At 38.3% G+C, this 17,430-nt stretch overlaps 1 protein-coding gene across 1 annotated transcript in view; it reads left to right on the top strand.

Moving 5' to 3' along the window:
• MEGF10 (multiple EGF like domains 10) overlaps positions 1-17,430 on the top strand; it is a 104,752-nt gene that overhangs the window by 12,219 nt on the left and 75,103 nt on the right. Inside the window, exons 3-4 of the mRNA XM_083815993.1 lie at positions 14,005-14,131; positions 17,063-17,164. Of these exons, the coding sequence (XP_083672119.1) occupies positions 14,022-14,131; positions 17,063-17,164 (212 nt within the window). The 5' untranslated portion in view covers positions 14,005-14,021. The remainder of the gene's footprint in view (positions 1-14,004; positions 14,132-17,062; positions 17,165-17,430) is intronic.

Below are 17,430 nucleotides of genomic sequence, written 5' to 3' on the forward strand. Positions count from 1 at the left end.
CCTGGCAATGAGAAATGTAAAAATTTCTTAGCTTTCTGCTTCTTGTTATTTGGTAGGAAGCTGTTGGAATGAAGTAGAAATCCACTGCAGTCACTCCAAATATGTTTAGTGGAATTCAGAAACATCTGTGGAGTCTGCATGCGAGGACGTACTTGAAGCTTCCTTTTTCCTCTCCTGTGGGAGTCTCTTACCACACTTCCAAAAATTACCCTGCTTTCTTCTGTATTGCCTATCTCCAGGGAAATACCAAAGTTTTAGTACATGGAGGTTTTCTCTTAGGCATGTATGTGTGTTTTTCTTCATTGCAGTTTACAACAAGAATGCCAATGGGAAAAACAAAGAAATGCAAAAGCAAACAGATAAGGGGGCATTATTGGCCTCCTCTGAGACAAACCAAATCTGTTAAAAAATCCTCTCACTTGTGATTCTGTGTGCAGTGATTTCTTTGTGAATGCCCAGTACCCCCAAACCTGTGTTTCCTGGTTCTAATAATGATGCTACAGACATGGTAAGCACAATGTGGCAAAATAATATACTGGAGGCATTGAGTCCTGAGGGTTGGCTGAAAACAGGGACTAGGAGGCCTAAATTCTATTTTCCGCTCTGCTGTTGATGTCTTTTATGAAATTAAATAAAACATCTAGACAGGAGTCTAAATACTTTGTATTTGCGGTGTGGTTCATGGTAGTAGCCTAGAGAACAAAAAGCCTTACATTGTTGGAAAAAAATATTGTAGAACTTGAAGGGAGTTATGCTGATAAAAATACAATATGTAAGATTATTTCATGACATACACTTAAAAGTAAGTGTGCTTAAGTAAGCGAAGCCTAAATTAAAGAGAATAAGGGAGATGAGGTATTTGCAAAAGCCACATAAAAAGAAAGACACCCGCAAGGTAGAGAACCACACAGGAACTTGCTGGAACTCGTTGTAGTCTGGAGTAGCTTTGGACTCCTGAGAGCACAACAAAGACCTTCAGATAGTAGCAGAGAGCATCTGCCCTGGCTCATCTCAGCCAGTGGGGAAGACTTTCCAAAAAATGATCACTTATTGTCATGGAGGGAGTGAATTGGAGTGTCCCAGTCTGCCCTCCAGAGAGAAGAAAGGTTTATTCATGGATTAGTTCACAAGGCAGCTGATAGATTGGGTTGGATGAAGCGACTGTCTTTTGTCCCAGCCCATGGTAGACAGCTTTTTTTTGGCTTTCAACATCAGGACATCCTGGTGCCTTTCAGGAGAGGATGCAATGGATATTGGTAGAGTTTTTGTTGCTCTTTTACGCATTCCTACCTTTCTTCTGACTTGCTAGCGCAGAGCAGAAAATTAGTAAGGAAGGTCAAATAATCCCTTGCTCCTTACTGGATGAACTGGATGAAAAGAAATAATTTTAAGCAATATGGCAGCTGGCCTGTCCATCTTCCTTGGTAACAATAGCAACACACATTTCTGTGCATTTAGTAAAAAGGCTGTGTGAAATTGGAAAAGAGCAGTTAGTTGAGGGAGAATGCCTGAGTAAGCTCAGAATCATTTTGCTATGTCAGGACTGGTAGATGTGAATCGTTCGGATTTTAGAGCCAAAAGAATATCAGCTGTTAGTAAAAACACTGTAATAGTGGTCATATACCAGCCTGGGTGTGGAGTTGTCATAGTAGTCATTACCATGAAACTGAGTCTTCAGTTATAAGAAGTCAGCTGTCAGCATCATCCAGCATATCGCCATGGGCAGGAGGAGAGATGTGCTTCCTCCCAGCATCAGGCAATTCCTCAGGGTGGCTCCTTTGATTGCTCTCACTAACATGGGCTTTTACCCTACCTGGGTAACGGCAGTTAGGTTTGCTACCCCTGCGTGAAGTGCCCAGTTAAGATGCCTGGGTATCCTTGCTGCAGTCAGCCAAGTGACCTGGCAAATGCTGGCAGCTTTGAGCTGTTGGGCTGCTCTGTATCTCAGAGGGAACAAGAAGTTTCATGACTTAATTCAGGTTTCATCCCAAATTTCCACACCGATCAGAGGAGAGTGTCCATGTCGTTTTTGTTCTTCCCAGAAGCTCCCTGACTGTGACCGACTGTGCAATCCCTCTGCAAATTCTGCGCTGTTTTTCACTGTCCTCTCAGCTGGTTGCTCATCTGTTATCAAACTAAAACAGCAGTTGTACTACTCAATGTGAAATTTTGTCCTGGTTGGTTCTACGGATTGCTTATATCGCTCATTAATTAATGAGAGATGACACATTCACACATTCAAATGACCATTGCATTTCCTTCTGAATGTTGTAAATGCTTTAAAAAAGCACTTTTTTTTTTTTTTTCTCTTGATGAATGTCTGAACCAAGGCCAATGTTCATGTAACTTTAACTGAGGAGCAGCAGAAGTTGTAACAGAGATGCTGCTAATACCAGTTGGGCTATAAGTTATAACTCTGCTTACAAAGTTTGTCTGTTTTCTGGCATGGTCTCTGACACATACACTCCAATCAATCACAGTGAAGTGCCTAATAACAGATGTGGCAATTAAGCTGAAGAATTCTGTCTGTCTTTTAATTTTTATTACAGAGAATGACAAAGTACCTCATTAAACCCACCATCATAGAGATTCTTTGAATTTGGCATACAAATGTCTGCAAAAATTAGATCTCTGAATAGGGTGCCTTGTTACTAAAGGTGCTTTGTCAGACAATGCTATCAATAGACCGTTTTTGTAATGACTGATATGTGCTCATGCTACTGCTGTCCTTTTACAACCCATACTGCAAAGAGGTACAGATTTAAAGAATGCAACATGTGTCCTAAAGGATAACAATTTGAGGGATTTAGGGCCTTGTGCTCAAGTTAATAAAAATGCAGTCTTGATTCTTGTAGCTTCAAATTACACTGCTTTCAGCTGGAATTAGCAGCAGACATAATTTTTAGGAAGGTTTCAGATAACCTGGAACCGAAGTAAATTAACATATTTTAATAGGAAAATTTATCTTGAAAGAAATATTAATTAAAACCAGAAAGGTCTTCTTTTGATTGTTAGAGCTTCTAAGGCAATTGCCTTCATTATTTTCTTTTAATGATGAACCAGTCACTCTTTTTAAAGGAGATTCTGGTTCATCATTAAAATAAATGAATTTAAGAATGTAATAATTTGGAATGTATTCAAAATTAAGGTAAGAGAAAACTGAAAATGATATAAATCATGACTGGGAACTTTGATATGAAATTACTTTCATATTATCAAAGTATTTTTATGCATAAAATGCACAGTTGTTTACTTTGTCATTGTTGGAAAGAACATGTTTTATTACTACCAATCACTAGTGTTGGGTAGCAGTTTTATTTCTTTAGAAGTAGTATTTTTTCCCTAAAGCACAGCACCTTGCCTTCCAGCTGCAACTAGTTAGCCAGTAGTATAGTGAATCTGTATGTGCCTGCGTGCATTTACCTGCATCTATATATATGCACCAGCGTGTGTGTATGTGTGCAGGTGTTCATGCATGCAAACATGGAAGAGAGAAAACCTCTAGACCCCATAGGCATCTATCAAGCTGAACTTCTCTCCAGGGGTATCTTTTCTTCTCTGTTGACAAATAGGAACACCAAGAACTAAAATTACACGACCACAAACATATTTTTAAGTTTGATTTTTTTTTTTTTAATAATGAAGTGTTGAATTTAGGTGTCTTAAATGATCAGCTGTTCCCTAACCCTTTTCTTATTTATATGTCTGCAGATAGTACAGGCTACAGATGGGGCAGTGTGACCAATCCAGATTGTTACTCAGTAATGTCAAGGAGCAGTACAAATCAAACAAGCTAGTCTAAAGTAAAGGTCAGGGATTATTTAGAGAGAAGGCTTACACATACAAGCATTGTTTTCAGAACTGCAGATGTTCATAAGCTTTGCGAAGGGCATATAGTTAAGAGTAAAACAAAGTCTTGCCCATGCTCTCCTGGGGGCAGAGGCAATGAGGTAGAGTGACGACCAGTATAAATGGACACGATGTGATCACTTGGCAGCATCTCTTAGGGCCTTCAGATGTAGTAAATTAGCTGTGGTGAAGGAAAATAAGTGAGAAATGAAATGACAAGATGGGAAAATCAGCCTGATCTTGCACGTTAGTCTATATCTTGTTCCATTTATTCCAGCTAGTAACAAATCCAAAAGATGCACTGAAAGGAGCTCCTGCTGTTGTTAAGCCACTTTGCTGTGGTAACCATGGTCTCAACATGTTGTTCACTCTGTAGGTTAGCCTCAGCCGGTTATCTGCTAGGCTCACTGAAAGCTGTTCAGGGAAGAATCGCCTTTGACTTTAAGGGAGTAGGATTTACTCCTTTAACTGTGGGTTTGTTGAATAGAATTATTCAGGCTCTTTTGGTTTTGCATTATGGTCTTCCATTTTCCCCTTTGAGGAAAGAATGGAGGAGTACTATATCCATTCTAACTTTTGCAAAAGCCAAAATGTGAAAGAAGTGAAGGAATGAAATGTGAAGGAAGACATTTTCACAAAGTTCCTCATTCTTTCATCAGAATGTTTTGTATTTACTTTGTTCTGGGGAGGGGAGTCTTGTTCAAGTCATAGATGTTTTGAACTAGATTGCTGGAGATTGAAAACAAAAGTTGGTGAGTAATGCATTAACATGTTGAGAAGCTACATAGGCTGTTAAAATGAGTTGGCATCGGAATTATTTTTTTTCCTTTGAAACTTGAAGACTGTAACAAAGTTATGTGATAAGAATTTCCAGAAATGAAATGCTCAGTCTAAATCATGAAAAAAGGAGCTAACTGAAATAACAATTTTGTTTGCTGTAGTGTCATATGTAAATGACATTTCTTTGGGTGATTTAAAAATATAAGTGTACTGAAGCAGTATTACCAACAAACTTATTCACAAATTACAGCTACTTGTTAGCAAGTAGAAGATATAAACAAATGAGGGTGCTTATACCTGTGTTGTTCATGATGAAAGGGCACAGTGAAAGGCTGTTGCAAGTGTGGGGAACTGCAGATTGAAGATTTTTGTCAGCGATGACAGAGGCTATGACAGGAAAGGAGAAGAATCTAATATAGGAGGGCAATGTATGTGGAAAAAGAGAATGTGTATGTAATGGGGGAAGGAAAAAAACAACAGAGGAGGTCTTTGAAGAGAGCTGAAACAAGAAAGCAAAAGACTGTTACAGGAAGATGAACACATTTGAAATGGATCCTAAAATGCATAGGAAGCTAAAGGAATAGTCAGTCTTGTGGTTGTGCTACTTTATGCATTGGCAAAAAGTTGGATACAATGTCTGGAAGGCTGGTAATTGAGATAAAAGGAAAAGAAAGTTCACAAAAGCTACGGTCAAGAGAGGGTAAAACCATGAATGAAAATTTCCGCATAAGTGGAACCAGGGAATTGGTGTATTTAGGTGACCACAGGATTGTCCCAGGCAATTTGTCAGCAACCACAAAGTTTTCACAGTTGCATCCATGAATACAATATCCTTAGGAAAAAATAAATAAAAAATCAGATGTCTGGTCATGTTATCTGATAAAGGCACTATGCTAAAAATTCAGTAAAGATTACTTATTGTGTTATTCTGTTAAAAACAGAGCTTTTATACATGCCAGTAACATCTAACTTTAGAAATAATTAGCCCTAAACAAATGCATCTGGATAGACCTTAGTGCCTTCACCTGTACTATTGAAACAGTGCTGGGATTAATATACAGACTGATAGTCCAGGAAGGAGTACATTATTTGATTAAAAAGGGAAAAGGGTGGGGAAAGGTCTGTTTGTTTGGATATGGTTTCTGAATCAACTCCTGTGGTGTATAGCCTTTCTTAAAATGTATGTTATTTGCTTTCTGTTAGCTGTCAACAGCCACGCTGGGAAGGATGCCCAGGGCTGATGAGTGCCATCTGTGTATGGACTGAAAGCCGCTGGTGCATCTCTGAACAGTCCCGTGCCTGCCAGCCCAGTAGACTTGCGCCTAGTGCCTGTCCCCCACTCGCTGCAGCTCCCTGCACTGGTGGCATCATTCCAGCTGGGGGACGGCACCAGCCAGATCCCAGCTCCTGCATGTTCCTATGTCCTGCCACTGCTTTCTTCCAAAATGTGGTTGGTGGCTTCCCCAGGAGCAGCTGGCCAGCCATAGGGCCTTCAGATGCTGTGGAGAGGGGCTGGAAGGAGAGGAGGAGGACCTCGAAGGTCTGGATGGAGGGTGCAGGCAAAAAACAGCTGTAGTAGCTTGCTTGTGTTCAGGTGGTCTGCTTGGAAACGGTAACCTCTGAACAGCTACACAAAACTTGAGAGAAAGATCAGGCAAGACAGGCTCCTGTATGCACTTCACTTTGTGTGGAAGAGAGAGACCTACTCTGGGACCAAGGTTCTCCACTGGTGAAAGCTGCAGGTTGTAGTGACCCTGAGGCAATGCTGCCATCAACATATGGACACAACCTGTTAAGATTTTCAGTGATCTCTGTTTACAAAACTAGCTAATTATAAATTCTTTCCAGAACCAATTTCCGTTTGTTTGTTCTTACTCATTTCACATGTAGCTTCTCTGTCCATCACTTACTCTTGTTAAATTATTTGGCTTGGGATGAAGGAACATTAAACATCTTGAGGAATTTCCTTCTTTTTTTTTTTGTTTACTTTTTGTATGAGAGCTAAATAAATCATTCTCCAGGGATACCCAGACCAAAAATAGATACTAAGATACTAAGTACACTTACTTGACATGGTTCACTTAATGTTTCTTGTTTAAAAGAAGTTATATCAGGATTTATGCTCTAGCTGCCATTTCATCTTCTGGAAGTGTGCTTTTCAGATACTTTGGCTTAGATTCTAGACAGCTTTAACTGTCTTTATTTGGTAACTTTTCATCTGAGTAGAAAATAGGTGGACAGCACATTTAGCCAAAAGATTTATTTGTTAACAATTCATCCTTTCAGCTTCCTATGTGGAATAATCTTTAGACATGTTCAATGTGCCATTCACACAGTTCTGTGTGCTGTGACTAACCTTAATGATCACAAGCTTGTATGTTAAAGACCTGTACTTGTTATCTTCCTGGAAAAAGAAAAAAAACTTTTAATGTGAACAGTGCTCTGGGTTAGTTCACAATGACAGCTACAGTGAAATGACCCCATGCTTGTGATGTTTGGCAGCCTGCCCCAGAGGAATAATAATGAGTCCATCTGCAAAGGATCTGGCATGCTGGCATTTGTTCTTTACCATGCCTCCTTGCCCCGTGCAAACTTGACTTCCACTGAACTTTCTTTTCCTCTCCTTTTACTATTGATCTGAGGGAGGAGAAGGGTACTGATGAATGGATGTATCATCCCTGGCAGCTTAACGCCTGTGGAAGTTCTCACTGTGCAGTCAATGTGTTGCATGGCAGTAAGTGAGTCTGGTGGGCCAAAGAGAGTCTTGTTTTTCAGGAGGCCTGAAGATCCTAAGGAAACTCCTGTCTGGTCTTTTACAGTGAGACTGTATCTTGTGAAGAATACTGCTCAGTAACTTGCAGGGAAGTCCTGAGTGCTACAGGACCAGCTAGCGAGTTCATCCCGGTGATGGAATAGCACTGTGTTCTGTGTCTGTACTGCAGTGAGATGCTGGGCAGCAGCGCTGCGGGGTTTCCAGCTGTATGGGACTGTGCTGCAGCGCTGGGTGGCACACCTAGTGTAAAGCTGAAAGTTTGCTGAGAGTTAAAGATTTCTGATTCTTCCAAGGTGCATAGTTACCTTATTTCATTCTGGAAATGGAAATTTCCTTGTAATTGAAGTCTGAGAATTTATTAGACAGTTCTGGAGCAATGAGCAGTGTGACCCTAGCCAGCCTCTCCAGGTTTCCACCTGAAAGTTTTCATGCTTAAGTAGAAGGTGCCTATTCCAAAACATAATTTAACAGGTGCTTTCTGTTATTTAACATAAAATCATATATTATTCCACTTTTTAATTTTTATTTATTTATTTATTTACTTAGAAGGAGCAGTTCAGATATGCAGGCTATGAAATGATATCATTTGTTAAAGGATCCTGATACCACAGCTTCCAAATCAGGCATTTCTGTGAGTTATGGGCAAATAATGCCTGGTCATCTGCAGACTTGTGGGTTGTCAGTGGATTCTCTGAAACTTGGTGAATCAAGACTTCTTTCCCTCCATTAACGTCAGTTGAAATGACCAACAGATTTGGAATTTATTGGAACCATTGGGGCCAATACATATATGCAAATAGTGGGATTACATAAGCCTCATTTTTTTCTTTAGGAACCTCTATAATTAAAAAGAGACAGAAAAAAATAATAATAAAAAAGTAACTAAATCAAAAAACAGTAATTCATTATTTGTTTTTCTTCATAATGTTACCCTTGAAAAAAATAGCAAAACATCTGTCCCCATAAAGGAGAATTTTTCCAGCACACTCAGCCTTTAATTTGGTTATTTTTCAGATATCAGCCTAAATTCATGATTTTTCCATTTAATTTTCATGGTCTGTTTTAAAAAGCTTTGGACTCTTGAAAGTTTTCACTTTTTTCAGTTTGAATCTTAAAGATGCTAGTTCTTAAGTTTGAGACTCTGTCTGAGGTGTAGCTGTTCTTGAGTGTCTTAAGGTTATGCATGTTTTCATGCAAGACCTGCTAACAACTGAGAAGGGGTGTCTGGGACATTGCTGTGTTGCCTTGTAGGCTTAAACTTGTGTTAACTGGTGTAAATGGCTGCCATACCCCTAGATACCTCAGGTATGAAAAAGCCATTGGAAGAATAAATGTGTGAGAAGTGGAAGGCTGGAGGGACTGTTAAGTAACTGTGGCATTGTAGGATGTGGAATCAGGAAATCAACACCCTCTCCTGTGGGAACAGCTTGCTTGGTGACTGGGTTACTACATGTCATGGCTAGTCATACATCTAGCGTATTCAGCAAGCAAGGTCAGGTTGTCATTAAGCATGTGGCTGAAGTGGCGTGTCAGTTAGCAGACATCTGGATGTGCATTAATGCTTAAAAGTAAAGAAGCACAAGTTAACAGGGTTAACTCGATTAAGTTGCGCCAAGGAAGGGCCTTTTGTCATCTCTGATAATCAGGGTGTGAAAGAGTCCTGCAGTTTAGGGCCCTATTGGGTTATCATTTAGCTAATAGTCCCACACATGTTCTGTCAAGAAAAGTTCAGCCTTGCCAGATGAGTTGCAGTTTGGTCTCTTCTGCACTCCCCTAACTGGGGGTGATGCCTTTGGCGTGACATTTTTTTGAGCACTCTTTTCTTAAGACGGTTGCTTTATTTATGTTTGTTGTGATTTTTTGTTGTTTGTTTGTTTGTTTGTTTGTTTTCAGCCAGTCTAAGCTCTGCGTGATAATTCTGCTATTCATGCTAGTTCATATCTGTTTTATGGGTGAGGTTTCATGTGACACTGCATCCAACTGACTTCCAAAGGAAAATCACCTCCTATTTTTCATCTATTAATTTTCTAATGTACTCAGTAAAAGTCACTTTTTTTTTTTTACTTTTTTTTTTTTTTCTCATGGAAGTTAACATGGGACTAAGCATCACTGACAAGATTAGGTCAGGTTCAGATTTTGCTTTGCCTGACATTGGCAGTGTAGTAGATGATTTTATAAACAAATTGTGGCTCTGATGGAGGAGCTGAACTTTGAGAATGACAATACTATAATAATATGGAAAACACTTAACAGGAAGTGAAGAATCAAAGAATTTGCCAGAAAATCTTTACAAAAAGTCTTTACCTCATCTGGAGCTGTAATTTCTAGTGGCTACTAGCAGTCATTAAGCCTATTTTGGGTCTCTGGCTTAGTCATGGTATGGAGATGGTGAGGGCAGAGGTAGTAGCAACAGAGTCTCCAGTAATGAGTGTGTAGTTTACAGATTCAGTCTGGGAGTTCAGCTACAATGGACAGAATGAAGATTTTTTTAAATAGTATTTGCTGTATATATAGGATAGTGCAACGTAAGCATAATTAAAAACAACCCTTTGGGTTACAGCCCAGATAACATTGTTTGACATACTCGTGCTGTATCACTGCAGAAAGATGGAAATGAGTGTTGTAAAACCTTGGATACACCATCACAGAGTATGAAAAGCTCTTACTATCCTGAAGTTCTTCCTCTAGTTATATTGCATGTTCTTGCTGCATTTTTTATGTTGCAGTGGTAAAAATGCTTTTGAAACAGTAATGAGAAAGCTACATCAGCATTTCCCTTGCTCTTGGGTCCATTATGTCATGTTAGCAACTGTATCATCGTATTCTCTATTGCTCATGCAGTTCTAATCCTGCTTAATTCACTAGCAGTCCTTGATTTTGCTGACCATAAAATATTTGTTCACAGCCTTGAGCAACCTTCACTTTCATGTTTTGCATTGCTTTGTCTCTCTCTTCTCCCCCAATTCCACCTATTTTTTTACCTTTTGTGCAGACCAATGTAAGGGAGAGCTGTGTGCTCTGTGTTCTGCTCATAGCTCTGCTTGGGGCAGGTGGAGAAACTCATCTGAAATCATGACTCAGTTTTCAGTAGATGGAGGAGAAATGTTTGGTTTTATTTTTTAGTCGTTTACTCTTTTTCTAGTTTTGATTTTGGACTGTACAGGAAAAAATGTGTACAAAACTGGCAGCAGTAGTAGTCACAGAGAAGGTGCCTACAAATCTCAGATCAGGTGTAGCACTGCTTAACTGTGTTTATGCAGTACACATACAGGCTTTGCCATCTGCTTACTAGTGGGATGAATATAATTCATCAAACATATTTTAGGTGAATACCTGTAATTTGTAGGGGTATATTTTTGGGGTAACTGTACACCTGTTATACCATCTTAAAAATGAACTTGATAGTAATTTTAATATGCCTTGGGATGATCAGAAGAATTTGTTAATATGACTATTATTGATGACTATTAATATCTTCATTTGATATAATAGAGAGATCACTAGCTAAATTTATTTAATAGGAGTAGAGAAACGCATAGGAATAATCTGCAGATGCTTCATGCAGCTGTGCTGTTCTCCTCTTAGTGTTTGAAAACCGTGGGCCTGTATTAAAGGTTGTGGAAACAGAGACAACTCAGAACTAAACAGACCTTGACCACATATTGCACAGGCCTTGCCTTAAAGATCCTGCTCAAATGGGAGTAAAGATGCAGCTTTGTCAACTAAAGTTTTTTTCTCCAAGGGTAGTATTAAAAATGTCAGGGGAGAGTAAGATTTTAGTGCTTTGTTCAGATATATGTGTTCTGTCGTGCACTGTGCTAATAGTACACTGTAGTGTACAACACTAGGAAGACCTGGCAGTAAAATGCCTTAGGCTCAGTTAAATTAATTGTGTGTTCAGTTGGATGTTGAAGTCATAGACTGAGAGAGTTGTACGTGCTGGTTAACAATCAAAATGACTGGAATATGCATTTTGCTAGCTTCCCTATGACTTGGTCGCTGCCATATTGTCTTAGCCAGCAGTTCTATAATTTTGCTGGTTTAAATACAGTTTCAAAAGTGTCATTTTTTTCTGTATATGCAAACATGTTGCTGGATATTAGAGAGTGTTTGGGAACAACCATTTGCCTCCTTGAAGTTGTTCTTCATTGAGGTCAACAGTGCTTCTCATAGGAGAGGGCTGGATGACTTGTAGAAAGTGTTTATGGCTTGGGGATGTGAATTATAAATATATGCTGTAGTAGGTTGGAGGAGCTTTCTGTTTTAGACTGAATTATTATTTCCCTCATACTTGAACTAATCATTGCATAGAGAAAGCATTCTGCAGCATGAGCACTTTTAGTACTGAAACCACAGGTACTATGTATATGTATTTAGACAGCAAAGACACTGATGTAGTATTGGGTGAGATGATTTAAGCAATATGCAAGAAGAAAAGTGAATCTCTGAACAGGGCATCTCAGTGCCAACTGCAGACAGCAAGAGTTAAATCAGTCATCTGCATTTTTTATTGCTAATATAAACACTTTAGCAATGCTAATCAGTGGTACTGATTTTCTGTTTTGATTTTCCTTAATAATTAAGCAAAAGATTGGGAATGCAATCAAGTTTTACACTAGGGGGTTCATGCAAATTATTATTTTTTTAATTTTAAATTTTGTTAAATGTATCCAAAAGGAAAGTTACTGAAGTTGAGAAGAAGAAAAAAAGGAAATACAGTTTACAGTCTGCATAATCAAAGTGCATATTTCTAATGAGGGAAATCACCACTTCGTTGAAATTAACTGAAAATACAGCTGCTTTTATTCCTTCTTAAACAGCTCCACATTGATGACACTGCTATGCAGTGTTTGTGCACAGAAACAGTTATAGACCATGAAATGTCCTTCAGCAGCCATGGTTTTTCAAGAGGGATTTAGCAAAATGGGATCATCTCTGTGTCCTCGGATATCTTAAATACAATATTTTCTTTTTTTTTTTTTTTTTGTGAGCTTTTTATGTTGACTGCTGAAGAAGTTCTTGTAAAGTAAGACTATTACATCTTTTTATTTTCACAGAATAGCGGACTTTTTTTTGTCTTAAAGTAATTTATTGGTGTGTTTTACTCTATTCTGTTCCATAATATTTAAAGTAAGAAATTTCTATTTCTAGTTATTTTATTTTGTTAAAAATATTTAGAAAATAAAATTAGAAGTTATTTTCTTATTGTCCTATGGATTACACTCAATTATCTCAATTTGTGGTGTGATATCAGAAGCCACATAGTATTAAAATTTGTGTGAAAATGAAGATAAAAGGTCAAATGTTTCCCAGAAATGGATGTTTCAATCATTACAGGTTACCTTCTGCCAGCTTTCATTCTGGCAATTGTGAATTAATGGTAGGTTAGATTTAAAGTGTTTTGGTATGCAAATCAAATCATTTGCTTGAAAACTAAGATAGACCCAGTCAAGGTACTGGGATAATCTTTTAGATTTTTATGTTATAATAGTAACTTTTTTATGAGCAGAAAGTTTTTTCTGTCTGGGAATTTTACAACTGGCATAAAACGGGATATTTATGCAAACTATACTGGGAATTCAACTTAAAAGACCATTAACACTGGAGAATAAAATGTGAGACTGTCTGTTAACAATTTAAAGCAAAGTCATTTAAACCCTTCCCCTGACTGATTAATTTGCTTGCATGGGAATTATTAGTTAGTAAAAGGCACTGTGCCATTTTTAGCAAGTCCTAAGCTGACATTGTATCTACTAATAATGATGTTTAACATCTTGAAGGACTGAGGAGCATTCGTGCATATATATATATATCATTTCACGTATACATTTGCGTAAAAGAATAGCACACAGACACGCACGCTCCCACCACAGAACACTATAAAACTGCTTTTTGCTCCTCTGACATCCATCTCTCTGCATTACACTGCTGCGTCACCCCACAGGGAGGCACCTGGGTTGAGGTAGTGCCCCGGTGTTGGGGTGCAGCCTTTCCAGAGCACACCCTGGGCGTCACCCCCTTGGTGGCCCAGGTACTCAGTGCTCTGGCATCCCTAGGGATGTGCAGTCACTGTGTGATTCGGGGGTGAGCTTTTCACAAGAAGGTGCTACGTTGGTTAAAGCTGCTTGAGGTGGGGCTTTATCTGGGGTTTTTAAGAAGTTGGTGCTGCTATCAGTGAATGCTGTAGCATTTTGGTTAAGTTGTCTTCAGGCTTTCTGATGGCATGTTATCAGCAAAACCTTGAACAGGAGTGTTTCTACTCTTGTGGTCTTGAGCAAGTGCCAATCTGTTTTAAAACTGCAGCTCTGTTACCTGGCAGGGATAAGCCATTGCTAAACAGACTGAGCCTGGCTGTCTGCAATGTGATAGGACCAGCTGGCTGCCCTGCTACTTGCATCAACTACTCTATTTGTCGTCTTCTACCACAGTGGGCATGTATTTGCTGCCACTAGGCATGCTTCATGTGTTTCTTGAAGTACCTATTCATATATATCACCAAACCTTTGATTTTATGTATAGCCTAATGAAATGAGTCAATGGTTTTGGCTCTTTTATTGTTTATGTAATAACATTAATGTATTATGTATATTTTTTTCTTACAGGTCACCTTTTTGAAAAGATGGTTCTTAACTCCTTTTTTGGCTTTCCTGTCATACTCCTGTACCATTGGGTAGGGATAACTTTATCTTTGAACCTTGAAGATCCAAATGTGTGTAGCCACTGGGAAAGGTAATAATTTCTTTTATGTAAGACTTTACACAAATTCTGATTGTAAAAGTTTTGGTTTGTTTTGCTTAGTACATTTTAATTGATTTATAGCTTTCAGTTAAATAATGATCTGGGAATAAAATTTTGCATAACCATGTGGGCAAGGTAAGTTCATGCATAACTAAAAGACTATTTCACAGTGGGCTGAAATGCAGCCATCTTTTCAGTAGTGGTTAGGAAAAACACAACAGTGGCACCAGTAATATTACAGAACCATCTAGGGACAAGAAAGAAATTAAAAATAACTTTTTTCAATTTAAGTGAAAAGGAGCTTTTACATATGCAAAATGTAATTAGCCATATTGGAGTTTGGCCAAATTTGATTATGCTGATTCTTTCCTTTTCAACATTGCTGGAATCTAAATTAAGATTTGTTGTTTAATTTTTTTTTGATGAGGTTCAGAAATTTATAATGTGAAGCTATAAATTCATCAGTTTAGTTAGTCCAATTGTTCACCCAATTTCAGGTTAATTGCGAGTGGATTGCTCACAGTGGGTAGGAGAGGTTGAACCGCAAGCATTTGTTGTAGTTTTCTTGAGCAAAGATTATAGTAGTGAAACCAGGCCTGAATGTCTCATTATTATTATTTAATTAAGCCCATGACTGATCAGCTAACCCCTGAGACAGTCTAACTGTTCATTTGAGAACATAAGTATTTCCTCCATTGGAGGTAAATTGTTTTTTATGTTTAGTTGCTGGAAATGCCGCTGAGCCACTGTACATATATTTGCAATTGTTTGGGCTAAATCTTTGTAGAGGAAGTTGAAACTCGTATTTGAATTTTTATGAAGTTTGTATATCAAAAAATGTATTTAAGGACTTCCCCCAGCCATTTATTTTAGCTTATGTGCAGCAAAGGTAGGAGCAGATTCTTGGTATGCAATTTGGCATATACGAAATTGTGTATATGAAGTAATTACCATACTAAATACCTGGTTACAATATTCAGGCACAAGCCTAGATTGCTACTTGATACTACTCCATATTGTGTATCATTTGTTAACTGTTCTTATCTATATAAGTGTTTTTTGAGGGAAGAAGCATTATAGTGAAAGCAAAATGGAAAAAAACAAAAAAAAAAACAACAAAAAAAATGTTATAGTGCATAATGTATTTTAAAACAAAGTAATTAAAGTCTACAGAAGAAAAAAATACTCATCGAGTGTTTCCAGTTTGTTGAATGAACTGAAAGATCCATGCTGTGTCTCAGAGCAGGCAGCAGGGGAACATGGCTACGAATGAGTAAAACCACCAGATCCCAGTTCATTGCTGCTGCTGTCACTGGCAGCACTATATGCTTTAAATAAACCTACCCCGCCCTGTCATGAAACATTCTTTACAAATGAACTGCGATCACAGCAAAAACGGATGGGCTGAGCATCGTGTCCAACAACAAGCGCAGACGTTTTGTCGGGCTTGCTCTGACAGCTGGACAGATTAGGGATGCTTGCCTCTATATGGGCATAAGGAAAACAGGGAGCAAGTGCTGGGCAGCGAGGAGTAAGTAGATCAGGACATGTTTTCTCTGAGTGTAGGTGATGACATTAGGAGGAGGAGACTGTGGCTTTTACCCTAAAGTAGGTGCTGAGGGGGTCAAAGACAGTGTGAGTAAAAGCCAGACGGGCTGTGCGCTCAGGGTTTTGACTGTTCCCGGGAACCAGCACTACAACAGGAATGGACCACACGTTCCCATATTTTCTAACCCCCTTATGCAACCAAGGACTGTCGGACTGCCAGCACAAACAGTCTGTGCAAGAGTTTTCTAGGGTGATTCAATATTTTTCCCTTCTGCAGCAGGGCTCTGTTTCTCTGGCCCCACTGACAGCTCTGGAGGCTCTGGATTTTCACTACACTCATAATTTGACAGGCAGAAATAATAGATCTTCAGATAATAGATCTTCAGCATAGTACTTCTGACAAAAAAAAAAGTATACTTCTATACTAACACCCACTTTTATATGTAAGTACATTGAAAGACCTTTCCACTACTGATGAAAATGTTTTATTATGGATAGAGCTACAGTTTTAAAAAGATTTTTTTTTTTCAGAAAATCCAGTGAGATTTTTCTGTTTTGTATGATAAAAGAAGAAATATAATTTTGTGTCTTTTAACTAGTTCTTCAGCTCTCCAGTGATGTTAGTAAAACAGGAGAAAATGTGCCACACATCTCATTGCCTTGCTGCTTCAGTTAGCTGCTCATTTGAGACAACAACTGCTTTTAAAATTTAGACATAATTACTTTTCTTTAAATGTCTTGTAGTACCATTTCATCAAATGTATTATACAGAGACATGATTGCTTTCTGCATGTATATTTTTCTTCCCTTAGTGGATAAAAACCCTTTCAATCCATATATTCTATTTTATAAAGTTAGCTGGTTCATATTTAGCCTAAACTTGCACTTGCTGGTTTTGTTGCACATGAATATTTTGTTTTTTTTTTTATACCATTATGTTGAAGCATTTTCTGATGAATTTTGATACATATTTTATGCCTACATTTTTAAAGAGGAAATTAAGAACTAGTAGCATTTAGATAGTAGATAAAAACAATAGCAGACCATAGTAGATCCTTTGTAACAGACAGCATTAGGCTGAAACTGACTAAACAACTTTGCTTGTGAGGGCTTATGGAACACCTTTTTAGCAGACTCCTAACCTTAGAAAGCAAAGAAGTATTTGTCAAAGCCATGGTTGTCTATTGCTAAGTGTGCTATGACTGTGTGCACATCCAGGAGTTACAGGATGTGCCTAAGAGGTGTGCTCAAATATGTGCCTTGTTATCCATTCTAACTACAGCTACTTACTAGAACTTTGTAAAAGACTTAATAAAATCACATGTTAAATGTAAAGGACTTGCTCAATAATCTGTTCACTCTCTTTTTCCCCAGTTATTCAGTCACAGTGCAAGAGTCATATCCACATCCTTTTGATCAAATTTACTACACCAGCTGTACTGACATCCTAAACTGGTTTAAGTGCACACGACACAGGTGATGTATAATTGCGAAGATTGTCAAACTGCTGATATTGTAGATATGTGTAGAGATCTCGTGTCTGTTAAAATCAAGCATGGCATACAGGATATTTTATTTATAGCAACTTACTTGTGTAGCACTGGTGGTCGGAGTCAACTGAAAAATGTCTGATCCAAGAAAAGTCACATATCTGTCGTCAGCATGTCAGGGTATATCATCCTACAGAGGACTGACAGAAAAAGAACAGGTTAAGAAAAAAGCATGCAATGCATGAAGTGAAA

The sequence above is a fragment of the Anser anser genome (genome assembly GCF_964211835.1).
Source record: "Anser anser genome assembly, chromosome: Z".
Taxonomy (NCBI): domain Eukaryota; kingdom Metazoa; phylum Chordata; class Aves; order Anseriformes; family Anatidae; genus Anser; species Anser anser.